Here is an 18,197-nt window from a genome sequence, read left to right as displayed (position 1 = left end):
GGACGACGCTGGGCCAATTGCACGCCGCCCTATGGGACTCCCAATCATAGCCATTTGTGATACAGCCTGGATTTGAACCAGGATGTCTGTAGTGACGCCTCTATCACTGAGCTTTAGACCGCTGCGCCACTCTGGCATAACCAGTCTCCCTGATCTAGGTTTTGGCTGTGATAACAAATATGCATTTGAAAAGCCTTAGGCAATAGCCTAATGATAAGACATATTTCATGCAAATACACTCACATTCCCTGTCACTCACATTCCCTAATCAGAGGAGGCTGGTGGGATGAGCTATCGGAGGATGTGCTCAGTGTAATGCCTGGAATGGAATAAAGGGAATGGTATACAAACCATTCAAACATATGGAAACCATATTCCATTCCAGCCATTACAATGAGCCTGTCCTCCTATGGATCTTCCCACCATCCTCCTCTGCTGTTAATTATGTTACTGTGTTTTAGCCTGGAAATGGCTTAGGCTACAAGTTGTGGTATGAATGAACATGAATCATTTCAGTGTGTGCGTGCGTGTGTGTATTAATGTTCAGTGAGGAAAATTAATAATTTAAGTGTACGTGTGTGCGTGCGTGTGCGTGTGTGTGAATGAGCGCACACGGACATGGATCTTGTAGGGAGGGGACAAGCGAGCAACTCACATAACAGCGCATTGTATATAGCTGCATCCCGCGGATGCACGTGGGGAAGCTTCTGATGTATCATCTACAAGAGCGGATAGGAGAGTAGGGACCAGGCAAATAGGACGTTCTTCTGCATGCAGCCTCGGCGCAAACAACAAGCTTGGAGAAAAACGAAAGCGCGTGTAAACGCAAATTAACGCCTTTTTATTAGCCGGAACTGTTTCTGAGGGGACTCCTTATGAATCCATGCAGTTAGCTAATCACACCAGATCACATACGGAGGACCATCTGTTCATTTTCGAGCGACAAGAGTTTGTTCAGCCAGAAGCGGACGGTTCAATCAGTCTATCCTAGATTCAGTGGACTGCGCTTCGTCTGTAGACTTATGATCTTATGTGGTCTACACAGCCGTGGACTCATGTTTTGAAACAATGGGTCAATGCACTAAGTTGAATGTGTTGCTGTAACGTCCGTGGATGATGGCAGGGGTACACGCTTCCGAGGCTGTGTCGGGACATTTTCAAAATCCTACCATTGCAGCCTCTCCGGCACAGAACGCGACACAAATAGCGGGGTTGAACAACAATGACGCCACCGTGCTGCCTCCGACTGGCACCCGGGCATACCTGGACATTTCGGCGGCTGCCTTTGCCCACGGGCACCCGGTCTATGGGGCGGAGGGAGTTTACACCAACGGAAGGTACATGGACCACGGGAGTCCTTGGACTGGCAGCAGCAGCCGTGACAATTCAGCCGAAAGGAGTCATGGAGGCGTGAACACACCTTGCGGCATTATGAAGGTTGGTTTGTTTTCATAAAGCCTACTTTATAATGCCACGTCAATCATAGGAAGCTCTTAAAGGTTGCGTTAATGAGGGAATCATTATCTCACAGCTCTCGCAAAACCACATGAACCCTTCAGGTAGCCAGTGACTAGCCCTCATTGTGATTCATTCTATTGTTATGGACCCAGGGTTAGATGAACTGTTTGTTAGTGACAGAGCTGTAATAATAATAATAAAGGATGCTGAGTTGTTACTGTGTAACACACTGATTGTCTAGTGCCGGGTAAACATTTTGCTGAGGGGAATGTTATGACGTGGTCTATCATTCGCCGTTAGGCTGCAAGGCTCCGAAACAGTTACAATGTTACAAAGAAGGTAGGACTAACTGATCCAATGCTCTGAAGTTTGCGTGATGTCCTTCTTCACGCCTTGCGGTGCTGATGGTGTGGGAAGCTGCTGCCGGCGGCTGCTGCTGTTGCAAGGTTAGGTCAGCAAAGGTGAAATAAGATGCATGCTTTAGCTGCGCTCATAGCAGAGGACAACCTTTAACAGTTATGACATTCCCTCCCTGGATAGTACAACATGCCTCTATAGTCGAACTACGCTACTGTTCCAATAGACTTGTAAATATAGTACTATGTAAAAGAAAAACTGGCAATGTTGTTTACATCGTAGGCAAAATTGTTTGTTGACCGTTAAGATGAGGCCTAGCCGCAAAGTCTGGGCTCATCAAGGGAATTTCAAACATAAATGATAGGCCTACATATTACAGAGAACATGTCTGCCTGTAGTCACTATTTCCCCCAAGTCTCATGTCTCCTACTCCAGGATGTCTTCAGTCAGATGGTGTAGCATGACAGAGACAGACAGACTGGGGGGGCTTGTGGAGAAGCTCTGTGGAGAAGCTCTGTGGAGGTGGGAGTTTTTGGAGAGAGAGTGGCATTCTGTCATTACAAGCCAGTCTGCTTAGCAACCAGTATAAAACCATGAAGCTATCCATTCACCCTGTTATTGAATTCCCTGTGGATGTGCGGGCGAACAAATCTAAACACTGCCTGCTCTCTGGTTTGATGTGCTTCTCTGAGGTCTAGGGGACTCCTTGAGAAAATGAACAAGTCCCTGGCTGTTGCTTCTCTTCACCCCAGGGTGTTTTGCCCTATTGATGAAAAGCAGGGCCTGTTCTTCCAGGAAATTCCATGGAATAGTATAATTCGAGGCGAAGGCCTAAATCCCTCCACTCCGAACTTCCCTCCGAAAGAACTGGAGCCATCTACTGATGTTCATAAGTTCAAACTTCATAACAGAAATATGGCAAGAATGCAGAGCGGATCATGTTGTCAACATGCTCTAGGTCTTAAATCCTCCAAAGCTTATTCTCCGAATGTACTGTCCTGTTCATATGGCATTGTATTGTTATACTTATAAGGCTTTGTTACAATATTTCTTGTGATGCACATGGTGATAAACATGTTTGGACTTTTCGTCTGTAAGTCAGCTCAGCCGTGTGGCAACATTGAACTCTCATCAACTGTTGCTATCGGAAGGACCAGGATGTACTATCAAAGATGCCGGACAAATAGAACCAGTAAAGAAGACTCATTCCTTTGCTAGAGTAATGCATCTAGAATGTAGAGACTGCCTCGACCCAGTCAGATAAGAGTTAATTGCCCGTATGGCTTATGTGATTCACGTTGAGGAGAGTTCACCACTGGATTTAGGGTCAACACTTTGAATGCCAGGCGTGAAATGCCAGTTGTCAGACAACTCACCGTAGGTTCTAAGTGTGTGACTCTGTCAGGCCTGCGTGTGATAACCCGATTAGATACCCATGTCCTCTTTTAGCAGCGCATCAGAGCATCACTGTCGTTTCCTGTTCTCATTCCAATATGGATGTGTTGGTCCTCCAGCACACCGACGTCCGCTTTTATCCCTGCATGTCTCCTAAAGGCCTACACGCATCCCTGGGCGTAAAATAGTCTATCTAAAGGGTTAGTGTTCTGGAACCGCTGTCACAGAACAGTTGGGGTCAGCGGTTCTTTTAGATCGACTCTGCTGCGAACGCAGCCAAGAGGGCATGTTTATTCATAGAATCCGAGAGGAGCGTCGCAACACAGTGAACTTCGTCGTCAGTCACAACATGGGGAACACCCAGATAGAGAGTGGCATGATGGGAATCTGGGTCAGCTCTCTTGTAGTAGAGCTTGGCGATATGGACCAAAAAAATCCACATCGTGATAAATTGCCTGAATTGATGCAATAATGATAAATAGAAGGATAGTTTATAACATTAATGTGCAACAAGTTTTTTTAAACGTTTCCTTTAAACTACAACTAGTCTGATGGTTGTATCCATCAACTGTCCCATTAACAATCACCCATATTAACACTTACTTCATTTCAAACTTCACATTTCTCTAGTACAGGCTACGTATCATAATGAACCATATCAGGAAAATGCCTGCGATAAGTGATTTTTGGTTTATTGTCCCATCTCTATCTTGTAGTGTGTTGTGGTGCTAGTGTAGTTCATGTGTAGTGTAGTTGGAGCTTCAGTACCCACACACACACATTTCATCAGTCTGAAACATGAGCTGAGGGGTCTGAGCAGTCTAAAAGGGGGGAGTGGGGTAGAGAGGCAAATGAGCAATTCCAGCATTGTGCTCATTACAGAGTTATTCCGGAAGATTGAAAACAAACTTGTTATTTTTTGAACCTCCTGTTTGGACTTGACGTGTCAATGTATGGCATGAGGGACCAGTGGAGAACCCATCTGTGTGTGTATTGTTGAACCAGCCAAATCCTGCAAGGCTGTCACACCCTTGGAGTGGTGAGTGACTGTCCCATGGGTGGAGGGAAGGGAAGGCTTCCAAAGTGGTTGGAGAGGACGGGTTGACGGGGGCTATTCCAGTCTGTTTTTTTTAAGCAGGGCTGTGGACAGCTGCAGGCTCCTGCCCTGCCTGCCTCACGTTAGCTGACTGTTGGGAAGACGTCTGTCTGGTGCCGGCCTGCCAGCACAGACCAAGAGAGGGATAGGACGGATCTTCCCCCAGCACTGTTGTGACCAAAATGAGTTTCTTTATCTCTCCCCTCTCCCTCCCTCCCTCCCTCTCTGAGTGGTTTTTGACCTCTGGAGCAAATTAAAGGTCAGTCTTATTCAGGGCGGTTACTGGAAAGATGAACATTGTCAGCAAGACAAAGCAGAGCAAAAACATGACGGGATGAAATAATAACAGATGTTATACAGAGTAATACACAGAACCGTAACCACAGTGCTTTGTGGTCACGGAGCTAGCTGTTGGGACCCAACTGCATGTCACCACACCCATCCCCTCCCTCTCTTCACCAACTCCTCACCTCAGTCCCCAGTCATGTCACGGAGGGGCAGGACATCAGCTCATCCTGTCATTTATTAAACCCCTTTCCACTTTATTAACCTAGTGTGTCCTACTTCTGGTTGGCTAACAGTCTGGCTAACAGTAATTCAGCTCGCTATCCTGTACCAGTCCTGGTCACATGGCTCTATAATACATTAGTCAAGCACTCAGAGAGTGTGAGAGTGAGATTAGTTCTCTATGTGACTCTCTCTCTCCTTCTCTCCATCTCTCTCTTTGATAGACAGAGATATGTGACATGGCATGGCTCTCAAGAGAAGACAGGCTATGTGCACAACGCCCACAAAATGAGGTGGAAACTGAGCTGCACTTCCTAACCTCCTGCCCAATGTATGACCATATTAGAGACACATATTTCCCTCAGATTACACACAGATCCACAAAGAATTCGAAAACAAATCCAATTTTGATAAACTCCCATATCTACTGGGTGAAATTCCACAGTGTGCCATCACAGCAGCAATATTTGTGACCTGTTGCCACAAGAAAAGGCCAACCAGTGAAGAACAAACACCATTGTAAATACAACCCATATTTATGCTTATTTATTTTCCCTTGTGTACTTTAACCATTTGTACATTGTTACAACACTGTATATATACATAATATGACATTTGTAATGTCTTTATTGTTTTGAAACTTCTGTATGTGTAATGTTTACTGTTCATTTTTATTGTTTATTTCACTTTTGTATATTATCTACCTCACTTGCTTTGGCAATGTTAACACATGTTTCCCATGCCAATAAAACCCTTGAATTGAATTGATATGTGTCTGTTATATAGATAGAGAGAGGATCTTTTTTAAATAGATGGCGACGTTCGACAATGCTGTTTTAAGGAATGTTCTGGATCGGCGGTATCTGAAGAACTCTGATTTGAGTGCAGCAGTCTTACCTACTCCTTTACATCTAGGTCATATCTCAATCCAGCTCCAGTCGTATTCAAGGAAAGAGACGATTCTAGGTTCTACATATAGAAAGGAATCTCATTGGCAATCGAGCATAGACTCTGAGGTGCGTCTGTCAAACCATTCCCCCTGTACTGGTGGTGTGGTGGAGGAAATTCCATTCTAGAGCTTTACCCAATAACCACTCCTTGGCTTTGGATGAAAACCCACCCCCACCCCCCTCCAGTCATTAAATACATAAAGCCCTTAGAAGTTTACCCAGATGTCTCATAGTCTTTATCTGATAGTTCGGCAGTGCCAGAAATTCCCACAAGCCCCTGATTGATCCCTTTCCCGCCAATGCTGCCCTGGGCAAACATGGAATTCTATCCCCCAACGTTGAATCCTGGGATTTTCTTCATCCACACCAGGATCGGAGAAGCACCGAACTCAGTCATATCCTTCTCAAATGACACTGATTACATGCTGATGGATCCCATCGGTACCGCTTGGCGTGCGGTAGCAGAGAGAGCCGTCTATGACTTGGGTGGCTGGAGTCTTTAACAATTTCTAGAGCCTTCCTTTGACACCGCCTGGTATAGAGGTCCTGGATGGCAGGGAGCTCAGCCCCGGTGATGTACTGGGCCGTACCGCACTACCCTCTGTAGCGCCTTGCGGTTGGATGCCAAGTAGATGCCGTACCAAGCGGTGTTGCAGCCAGTCAAGATGCTCTCAATGATTACGAATATTAAAGAACACAGTTAATGTGTCCTCATCTCCATCACTATGATAGACCACCCAGAGACATCATGGAAATTAAGTTGTCGCAGTCTCACTCTGGACAGAGGACTATGAGGTGAAGGGGAGGCAAACGATGAGGAAGAGGAGGAGGGTAGATGAAGATGGATTTGGATCATGGCAGAGGAATATGCATGCTCAGTTTTCTGGGACTCTCTTGGCTGTTGATCTCAAAGCAGCCATCTGTGAAACGCACACATTTCAAATACTTTATTTGGATCCAAAATGAAGCATTGACATGCGAAGGTCCCACATATTGCATAAGTCATGCATGTGCACAGGCACACCTATCCCAATCCTCCTCTCATCCCATGTTCAAACAATCAACACTAACAGCAGGAGACCGAAAGCTCTTGGACATCAAGTTTGATTTTTGGAGGTAAAATGTTACGATAAATGAAAAATAAATAGCGTGTACTCTTTGTTCAAAGTCCATAATGCTTGAGTCCATATTGTGGATCACGAGCACAAATACTAGCAAATGCCCATCCTCCTATCCCAGTTGAAAGCACAGTTTGAACAATAAACAGATTTCTCTGACTGGCATTTTCTCAAGCACCTCTTTTCTTGCCAATTCCTTTGAAGACAGATGCCTCATAATATCCAAATGTGAGGGTTTCTCGAATATTTTAGTGCATCACAAATAAACTAATCTTAGCCGCTCAACCACACAGAAGCATTTGGTCCCTTTGTCTGTCCCTTATGGGCAGTGAAGTGTCATGCTAAAGATCCCTGTTTGGTTCTAAACTATTTACTGTGGCACCTGGCCAGGGCTTCAGAGCAGAACTCTTGTCACAGTACTGAGAGAAGACTAGTAGAACCATGCTCTTGTTTCATGGGGGGCTCTCCTGAATTTTTTATTACACATCTTCCCTTTTATCTGTTTCGTTTGGGGATAATGACTTGTGCTAAGTGAACAGGAACCACAATCAGCCGTGTGTGAAATTGGGGCCCAGATAAAGAAGAGCTTTTTGAACGGATTTATTTGGACACTGGGGTGTGCGGGTAGACTCCTCATTTTAATGTGCCTCACAAAGCAACAGCGATGATGCTGACAGACAGAGGCAGTGGCAGTGGTAGGGTCCTCTGACGTCAGAAGAGCAGCGAGGATATCATTGGATTCTGGATGAAAGTCTGATCAAAATGTCTGTTGAGGTCTCGGAAATTAGGTCTCAATTTTAATAAAAATGTGGCTGTCTGATGTGAGAAGTGAAGCGGTATTTGGTTTTAGAGCCGTTCACTGGGTGATCTACCGATCTGAGGGTTAATTGCTGCACTCGGGCCATTTGAAATGGAGAAGTAACGATGAGTAGTATTCTGACATTATCCGCTCAATATTTCCCTGGGTCATTTGGGCCACTATTCCGCTGGTGTGATGAATGAACGTGGCGGTATCGCTGCAGCAACAGCCACTCCGACAGTCTCTTGTCATCTGACATGTCGTTTGGTGGCCTTTCAGATCTCACTTCCCCCTCTCTGACTGAAGTGACTTCCTTTTGATTGGATGTCTAGCTCTTCTTTTTGTTCTGAGATTTGACTGAAGGAAAGACATGGAAAACAAGAGAGAATAAAAAAGATGTCATAAAAAGGATATGGTGGTCGATAGGCTGAAGTACAACAATGAAAAGAAACCAAATGTATTTTCGTTGTCATTTTAAAACATCAAAGATGTATGACAAAGATGAGAATCCGAATTGGGAATCGTCAGAAAGTATTTTCGAGAAGGTTGTCCTCCGGAAGATTTTGTGACCTCTTAACACTTTTAGCTTCTTCTCCCAAAGTGTCAATCTCTAGCATTACTTCTGATCGAACAGGGGTGAACTAACCTTTTGATGTTTCACCCTCCCCTTCACACACTGTCCTCCATTGCCCTCAGTTTCGTAATGTCAGTGTGTTTGATGGAATGTCGTCTAGAGATCCAAAATCACTCGAGAGCCCATTCAACGGAGGCCACGCCCCCCTCTCTTCTCTCACCCCTCACCCAAGACTGACACCTTAACTATCCCCCCCCCCCCCCCCCCCCCCCCCCCCCCCAGTAAGATGCCATTGGAGGAGGCCTGAAACTCCAGCTTCAGTCTAATCCCGCTAATCAGATTTAGGGAACGGAAAAGAAACACTTTCTGTTTCAGGGTTTTTATTCTTTCCCCCTTAATTAAAGTGGTAGAAATGAGAGAATAACAGGTAAAACCACAGTGAATCCTCCTGGATTACTTGGCTGTGTTTGGGCAAGCAGCTGATCTGTTTGATTTGGCCAGTGGTGGACAATGTCTACACGTCCACACCACTGCATTCCTATCTCCCTCGTTACTTCCTCTCTACTCCTCCCCAGGTGTTTTCGTTGTTACTAGTACACTGAACAAACCAGCTCTGCACTTCCTTCAGGCAGGATAGGGGGAAGGGGGGAGAAGGATGGGGGAAAGGATAGGGGGAAGGGGGAGAAAAGAGAGGGGAGAGAATGGGATTATTCAGTTTCACACTGTCAATCCGCAACAGGAAGTGAGTTCAGCATCAGCTTTTAGATTGTGGTTAGTCACGGTGCAGCACACATCGGCTAGTCGAGCGTTATTAGCGTTAGCCACCAAAACAAAGGAAACTGACCTCAGCAGTCAGCAATGTGGGCCAGATATATTCTTGACCTCTGCTACTCTACAAACATACTGTAGTAGTCTGAGACATACTGAAAGCCAATCATAATTGAGAGGTAAATCCTTCACAACTACAATGAGCTGAGAAAAAACGTAATAATAGAACGCCTTAACTAACCATAACAGGAAGGAGGAAGTGAGGTCGCTGACCTTGGTCCCTCTTGACCCAGTGGTTGAGTTTTCGTGTGGCGAGCCAGGAGCCAGGGGATGATAAGCGGTGAGGGAGGGAGCTGAGTCTGTATCTCTACCTCTACCCAGGCCTCTACCCAGTTTTCCAGCGACAGGGTAATTCTGATGGGCCCACAGTCCAGCCTGCCTAGTTCACAGAGTGGCAATTATAGTGTTCTCGTGCCCTGACAATGTCAGAGAGGACACTGCTCTAGTCAAGCTTAATAAACGTGTGTGTGTGTGTCTGCGTGTGTGCCTGCGTGTGTGTCTGCATGTGTGTCTGCGTGTTACAGAGTGTGTGTTTGTATAAGTGAGAGCTGAGAGTGAGACTTTGACATTACACACTGTCATAATGTGTTTTGCACATACCACATTGCAGGACACTTTGCCCCTGGTTAAATACAGTGATTCTGCAAGTGTGTGTTCGTCGCTTGGAACAGAGCAAGAGAGTGGAGGTCTGCTCTGCTGGTGCTGTGCTGCTTGTCTCTGTGTGCCTTCTCTGCTGCTGTGTTTTAAGAGCTGCTTCTGTGTTGCCTCTCCCGCCACATGTGGCCTCGTTCTGTTCAGTTCCTCTATCCCCACACAGTGCTAAAACCCCCGTCCACAGACCTACACCAGTCAGCAGCCTATTTATAGGCTGTGGCTGGATTGTCTGCCCTACGATAATGAGCACATATCTTTCATTTGTTCTTAGCCAACCAACCAGCATCCTCAACCAGCCCAATGTTTTGAATCAAGCCGAATGTCCTCAACCGAGTCCAATGTTGTCAACCAAGTCCCTGTGTATCTTTGTGGCTGTGAAGTGAAGTGTGATGGGGTTAGTGTACCATCCTGCTGTAGTCTATAGATCACAGGGGCCCTCATAGAGAGGGGCCCATCATGCAGAGGGTTCACACAGTCGGTCAGGGTATTCCAGCACTTGTGCATTGACCCGTGTGGTTGATGATTGGCAGGCCAGATCGTGCCAGCCACTCACAGATGGTGCCACGGCTTGCCTTGGCACAGATGGCAAAGGATGAGGAGGTAGAACTGGGGCTTTAAGTATAGGAGGTGTGTGTGCTTGTGTGCTCAGTCACGTGTTTCTTTGGGACATTCGTTATCTTTCGTTAAGCGTGTGTGTGTGTGTTTTTGTTTTGAGTGTGTCTGTCTTTCTGGCTGTGTGTAGAGTGCCATCTGAAATGGAATTTGCCAAGCGAGCAGACAGCAATTTTCCTCAACAAGGGGAAAATTCCCCGTCCTCTGTGACAGTCGATTTAGAAACAGAAAATGAACAGTTTGTTTCTTTGCGATGGATTAATTATATGTCTCATTCCAATTTATGTACACTCCAATTTAGACTTGGAGTGTACATGCATGTGCGTTTGCACGTAAGTGCACGTGTTCGCCTGTGCGCATGTGTGAGAGAGAATGAGCAACATAGAAATGGCGATCTGTGTACACTGGGTGGAAAAAGTACCCAATCTGTCACTGTGTGTGTTTGTGTCAGAGAGAGAGAGAGAGAGAGATGCTGTGTATGAGAGGTTTGCGATGGTCAGTGCATGTGTCAGTCAGTGTCTCAGAGGGGGAGAGAGAAAGAGATGGACGGGGAGAGAGAGGGAGGGGGAGAGAGTAAAAGCAGTGTTTGCTGAGTTTGTAATTTGATACTGAGACTGAGCAGTAACTAGAGACCCAGCGCTGAGAGGAGAGCAGCAGAGAGTAGAAGGAGAGAGCTGTACTGCAGTACTCACACACACACGCGTCTCTCTGTACCACCAGAAAGTGCTACGGGGACATGCAGAGGAGAAGCTGATCTTGCCTTGGTTTAATCAATGAACTAATGTCTATTAATTCATGTCTTTTTTTTGTGCATTGAAAAAAAAACAGACTGGCAGGTGAATGATTAAATGGATGCCACTAAGTTGATCACCGTTGCTTTACCTGTTGATTTCGGATCAAATGAGCAGAAAGGGACATGCAGTACAGCCTGTCAGAATCCTATCAGACACCCATCAGGACAAACCTTAATACGGCGACCCAGTTTAGAACGGCAGAGTGTTAGATAGGGACACGGATGAACTCTTTTAGAACCATTTTAGATGGAATCAAAAGGGTTCTGCAGGTCAGGGAGGGAGGGAGGGGGTGCAGTGGACTGTATCAGAAGCCAAGGACAGAAGGAATCCAATTGTGTGTGTTAGAGTTTGCTGGATTGATGGAATTGGGCCTGGGATTGGGGTTGGGGTTGGTCTAATGGGTCCGGGTGTGTGTGTGTGTGTGTGTGTGTGTGTGTGTGTGTGTGTGTGTGTGTGTGTGTGTGTGTGTGTGTGTGTGTGTGTGTGTGTGTGTGTGTGTGTGTAGTGTGTTGTGTGTGTGTAGTGTGTAGTGTGTGTGTGTGTGTGTGTGTGCATTTGTCCATGCTGTGTGTGTTTGCGAACATGTCCATGTGTTTATATGTGTTGGGTGTTAGACATGGTTATCGCTAAGGGCTCAGACACACCAATAGCGTTAGCTGGCCCCGAGAGTACTTAGCACCTCTGAACAGAGCGCGCACCGATTCTACATTGCGTGAAAATGTTGGCAGTCGGACGTCTACACTGGGTGGTCCCTAAAACACAGCCCGCTGAATGATCGGCAGACAGATGCTCGATCCACGTTCAGTGTAATGTGTGCGAGCCTTAAGACATGGCCTTAGTACAAGGTGCGCGTGTGAGGGTGATTATGCAAGGGATTGGCCGGAGATGACTGAGGAAGTAACCCATGCTGTGCCAGCGGTAAGGGGATAACAGATAGATCAATGCCTGCTACAAGACTGCTCGGTGGAGTGTTAAAACATGGATGGTGGTCGAGAGAGACAAAGGAAGAGAGGTACAGGGCAGAAGGAGGTGGAAAGAGCTTGGCCGAGGGAGAAGAACCACATTGATTAATGGATAGAGAGATAGTGCTTCAGGTGCTAATCCATTATGACTTCTCATCACCCAAAGCGGTTGGTTAATGATAACCCTGTGTCTAATGTGTAGCTGTGTGTTTAGGCTTCTGCCCCAATTAGGTCTTTCTATAAATAATGGAGCCAATGTGTGACATTGTGATAAAAAAAAATCGAAATGGTTAGATTTTTATTTTTTTAAGTGTCATGCAGTTCCATCAGAATAAAAGTGAAAATATGCAAATTGGCCCGTAACTCCAGCTATACAACAACATAGGACTAGGACTATACATCCTTTAAGCAGGGTTAATTTTGATAAAAATACATGTATTTAACCTTTATTTAACTAGGCAAGCCAGTTAAGAACAAATTCTTATTAACAATGACGCCCTACCAAAAGACAAAATGCCTCCTGCGGGGACGGGGGCTGGGATTAAAAGTAACTACAAATAATAAATACAAATTTAGGACAAAACACACATCACGACAAGAGGCAACACAACACTACATAGAGACCTACGTCAACAACATAGCAAGGCAGCAACACAACATGGCAGCAGCACAACATGGTAGCAGCACAAAACATGGTGCAAACATTATTGGGCACAGACAACAGCACAAAGGGCAAGAAGGTAAAGACAACAATACATCATACAGACATTGACTATTCAAATTCAAGGACTTTCACTTAAATATTTTTACTTTTTTTAGGCCTTGCCAATGTATTGATATTCAAATTATTATTACTTTCTAAAATATGTGAAAATAATGTTTTAAATCAACATGGGAATTTTATTGAATATCGTTCTGATCCTTTCTTAAGGGAATGACATAAAAAAACAAGATTATTATCAATGACTAATCAACAGCTGTAACAAGTTGTCCAGTGTAGGAAATCCTCACTGGTCCCCTAGTTTATAGAAAGACCCAACTTCACCGGGGCTCGGTAATCTATTGGGAAAGTGGACTGCCTGTCCTTTTTGATGTTTCCAGGAAGCCTGTTTCCAGGAAAACAGAGGGATCAGGGTTGTGATCATTTCCATTTCAGTTCATGGAATTCCACAGTTATGGAAATACACTTAGACGCTGATTTTTCACTTTAAAATGTATGCCAAACAAAGCCCTTGAATTCAAAATTTTACAAAACCAAAGAACTATACACAATAATTACATTGAAAAATGTACACAGTAAATAATAATAAAATACATTTACTGGAAATCTGTGCATTTGCAAAGTTTGGTAACAGAATTACAGTAATCTCCCTCAGTTTTATTACTATATAATTTTTAACTCATTTTTTGTGATATCCAATTGATAGTTATAGTCTTGTCCCATCGCTGCAACTCCCCTACGGACACGGGAGAGGCGAAACACGACCCTGCCAAGCCGCACTGCTCACTTAACACGGAAGCCAGCCGCACCAATGTGTCAGAGGAAACAAAACACTGTTCAACTGGCGACCGCTGTCAGCTTGCAGGTGCCTGGCCCGCCACAAGGAGTCGCTAGAGGGCGATGGGACAAGGAAATCCTAGCCAGCCAAACCCTCCCCTAACTTGGACAGCACTGGGCCAGTTGTGCGTTTCCTCATAGGTCTCCCAGTCTCAGCCAGCTGTGACACAGCCTGGGCTTAAACCCAGGGCTGTAGTGACGACTCCAGCACTGCGATGCAGTGCCTTAGACCACTGCGCCACTCGTGAGACCCTATTTCATTATTTTTTTACAAACTTTGTATCTGCACAGTTCTACATGTAAATGTGTTTTTGTAACATATTATGTGGAAAATGTTAAAAGTAGTCCTTGTGCATCGTAGTTTGTTAAACTTTAAAATAAATGATTTTTGTTTGGTGTACGTTTTAAAGTAAAAAGATCTGCTGAGTCTCAGCGTAATTCCGTTACTGTGGAATTGCCCTTTATTCAATTCAGGTAGTAAACTGAAATTACAATTTCAATTACAAATTTGCCTCATAGAAAAGTGTTGAGTAAAATTGGAATGTGAGCTTAGTTCCTGAATTGACTCACTTGAACTGGAATTGACATCAACCCTGCCAAGAACATTTGGAAAGTCCCAGTAACTGTGTATTGCCTGTAGAAGTTCTTGTCAACTTGCCTGATGACTAAACGGAATTCTTCCACTGCTCTGTGTTTGTTACATACTTCAGTCTGAGACTGCCATTGTTCAAGTCGTTTGTGGAGGCATCAACATGAGGGGTGCTGTACAAAACAAAGTCATCAGCAATTGGATCATCTCTAACCAATTAGAGTATCAAAGCCAATGACACATTTTCTAAACTCCGCTTTACCCACGTGTGTTCTGCCTCTGGCCCAACCCATCGGTTTCTGGAACCAATCAGAACAGTTAGAATGTGTTTGCGTTTGTCACGTTCCTGACCTATTTCTTTTAGTTTGTTGTATGTGTTAGTTGGTCAGGACGTGAGTTTGGGTGGGCATTCTATGTTGTCTGTTTCTATGTTGGTTTAAGGGTTGCCTGGTATGGCTCTCAATTAGAGGCAGGTGTTTGGCGTTCCTCTAATTGAGAGTCATATTTAGGTAGGTTGTTTCACAGTGTTCGTTGTGGGTGGTTGTCTCCTGTGTCAGTGTTTGTCGCACCATACGGGACTGTTCGGTTTGTTTGTTCATCGTTCTTTTTGTGTAGTCTATTTTTCCCTGTTCGTGCGTTTTTCGTGTTATATGTAAGTTCGTATAGTTCAGGTCTACTCCGTTTGTTGTTTTGTTAGTTTATAGTGAAGTTCGTGTTTTCGTCTTTTCTTTAAATAAATATGTCAACTCAAGACGCTGCATTTTGGTTTAATCGCTGCTCCTCCTCTTCGGATGAAGAGGAGGAGGAAAACCGTTACAGCGTTCTAGAAATCGTCAGGGAGGTACTCCGATCAGCACTAATTGCGGAGAATAAACTGACGTTTGTGGGCGTAGCGTTTGGCCATAGCAAGGACTTTGGGTAGCCAGGCAACTTGTCAATAACCCTACTAGGGCTGTGACGATACCAGTATCGCAATATTTATTTTCCATGGCAAAAACGAAAGCATGAAGCAGGCCAAACTCTTGGATCCTTTAAAAACCTGCTTTATGTCAAATGATGTATGCTGTAGCTGTCAAGTGTCAATGTGCAGCGGGTAGGACGGAGTCAGGCGCAGGGCACAGAGTAAAAAACGTACTTTACTCGAATAAACAACAAAATAATTCCAGGCAGGGAAAATACTAAAATAGGGAATAAATAATAATGTAATGGAAACCAGGTGTGTACAATAAAGACAAAACAAATGGACAATGAAACGTAGATCGGTGGCGGCTAGAAAACCGGTGACGTCGACCGCCGAACGCCGCCCGAACAAGGAGAGGCAGCAACTTCGACGGAAGTCGTGACAATAGCTTGGAAAATTAAAAGATGTGACTCTGGATGACACCATTATGACTGTTTTCCTAAAGAATTTGTGTCCGCTTCGTGCTTTGTTTACTTGCCACGATACCAATGACTATCGCGATACTGGTATGGTCCGGGCCCTACCTACTACCTATGTAAAGTATGTTGCGTTGTCAAGACAAGTTGAGCCAGTTCCAATTTAAGCACCAGGTCATGGACTGAACGTGTTATAAAGGGTTTGTCATGAAATCGGGCAGATGTGTGTGAGGCTGACAGCATTAGGTCATCAGTCACAGGGATCAACAGGGTGTGTGTGTGTGTGTGTTCTGCCATTTTAGAGTAACTTTCATGAAAGAAAATTCAATCATAATAAACAGATTTTTTAGGCTTAGTTATAGTGAAGCATGTCAATTCTGGGCTTGACACCACAATAAATGTGAATCTATATTTCCTTGCGCCCCATGGCGGAGTCAAACGTACACTGCAATTGGCAATAGATGTCAGGAACTCTGTGCCTTACCACTGTGAGTTAACAGTCCAGATATGTGTTTGTCGGCGATGTACATAATTACATTATCAGAGCTTGCCAGCGGACTTCTGGTAAGTATGCCTTTGTGAGAAAATGTTGGGATCAGGTAGAACTACATTTACCAACCCCCAAAAATGAATACTTACATATTTTATTTTTTTCAAGGGGTTGGGCAAAGACTGAAATTGGGGTTGACAGTAAGACTTTAAGGGAACACTGCCCGCTGTGTAGAAAAGTAGATGTCACAGATGAGAGAAGAGACAGCGTGTGATGGGGGAAAGGAGGAAAAGGTTCGGCAGCGGTGACAGAGAGAAAGGAAGAGAGGGATTCTGTCTGTCTGCGTTTTGTTTTGTGTGTTTATGTTTGCGTTTGGAAATCTATTTCCCTGACAGTATCCACTTCCTCCTGTGCTTTGTTTTGCAGTGTTTATTAAGTCACACGCTTTCCCGCTGCTTTACCCTTCAATGCTGTACCAGATTTCTCCTAGTGTTTTCCATCCCAATTAATGGCCTACTCCTCTCTCTCTCTCTCCCCGTCTCCAAACGAAACATCAGCACCTTGAGTCAATTTATCTGAGTGTCTGAGTGAGAGTAAGTGTGTGCATGCTGTGGACCAGCAAGGCAAGGTTGAGGTTGAAGTGACCTGTTAGTTTATGTAACGGCTGTTGTGGGTGTTGATTGTGATTGGCCCAGATAGCGGCACTCGAGAGTGGCCCATTCAACGTCACCCTCTCTCTCTTTCTTTCTCTCCATCTGTCCCCCAAACCCAGAGTTCAACAGGGGGTGACAAAATGACCTTATTATCCCAAAGCCAGTGACTAATTGAGGGCCTGGTTCTCTGCAGCCTCGGAGAGGAGTGGAGAGTAGGGGAGGGAAGAATTGGGGAGAGTAAAGGAGGGGAGAGGAGAGAAGACTAGAGAAAGGGAGAATAAAGGAGGGGAGGAGATAAAGAGAGAAGAAATTAGGGGGGAGGGGCAGAGGAGACAAAGGGAGATGAAAGGAGTGGAGAGGAGAGGGGAGGCAAAATAAAACAAGCGGGCACAGATCCAAACCCTCCAGACCTGTGAGGCGGCCATTTTAGACCTACTAGAGGCCGTACATTATTTAATAACAGTTATTTACCGTCATGTGTGTGTGTGTGTGTGTGTGTGTGTGTGTGTGTGTGTGTGTGTGTGTGTGTGTGTGTGTGTGTGTGTGTACGCTCACAGGACTGCTTTAGATGAGCAAAGACTAGCTGCGTTGTGGGAGAATGTCGAGTAGGGGTTCAGGGAACCAATATGCCCTATAAGGGTGGACCAGGGGACCAGCACTGTAAGGGCTAACCAGCCGTTTTCTCTTGCTTTCCACCCAGCTGACTGGTTCCCTGCTTCTCTCTGTCGGTAGTTTATTAACATTCGTGCTGTAGAAAGTCATGTTGCACACGGGGGTTGATTGAATTCGCTCACAGGGTCCTGATGAGAAAGGACAGTCATTTCCTGGTGCCAGACTGTGTCAGTGAGCGTGTGTGCAAGCTCGCTCGCTTGCGTGTATGTGTGTGTGTTTGTATGTGTGTGCATGCGTGCATGTACGTGTGTGTGAAGGGAACGCAGGTGTGTGTTTACCCACCTGCCTGTCTGTGTTTGTGTGCCCCCCGGCTGTGAGGAAGGGACATTGTCAGGGCCGCCTGAAAGTGGGATTGTGGGAAAGCGTTGTGTGGCTGTGACAATGCAGTCCCCTGCGGAGCCACCACTCTCTTACCTGCCACTTCTGCTCTAGAGAGGGCCCTGGTGTGTGTATGTGTGTGTATGTGTGGCTGTGTGTATTAAATTAGTATGCTACTCTTGTAGGCTGTGAGCGTATTCTTATTTGTTCTGAAGGTATTTTTGTGTGTGTGTGTGTGTGTGTGTGTGTGTGTGTGTGTGTGTGTGTGTGTGTGTGTGTGTGTGTGTGTGTGTGTGTGTGTGTGTGTGTGTGCTCTACTATGGATGTGCCCTGAAACCTAAAACCAATACAGTATGTGTTAACGCTCTTTCCATTGCTTCTCTAATAATGACTGGAAACTCTCTGGAGAACTTTCAACAAGCCTAACTGCACCAAA

The 18,197-nt window shown here is 45.2% G+C and overlaps 1 protein-coding gene across 1 annotated transcript in view; it reads left to right on the top strand.

Annotated features, from left to right (window-relative positions):
* The first annotated feature begins 633 nt into the window (after positions 1 to 633).
* LOC129829656 (inactive phospholipase C-like protein 2) overlaps positions 634 to 18,197 on the top strand; it is a 93,154-nt gene continuing 75,590 nt past the window's right edge. The window contains exon 1 of the mRNA XM_055891498.1: positions 634 to 1,437. Coding sequence (XP_055747473.1) covers positions 1,114 to 1,437 — 324 coding nt within the window. The 5' untranslated portion in view covers positions 634 to 1,113. The remainder of the gene's footprint in view (positions 1,438 to 18,197) is intronic.

This window comes from Salvelinus fontinalis, chromosome 2, assembly GCF_029448725.1.
Source record: "Salvelinus fontinalis isolate EN_2023a chromosome 2, ASM2944872v1, whole genome shotgun sequence".
Lineage (NCBI taxonomy): Eukaryota > Metazoa > Chordata > Actinopteri > Salmoniformes > Salmonidae > Salvelinus > Salvelinus fontinalis.
The sequence above is the reverse complement of the archived record's forward strand: the minus strand, read 5'-3'. Positions and strand labels throughout refer to the sequence as shown.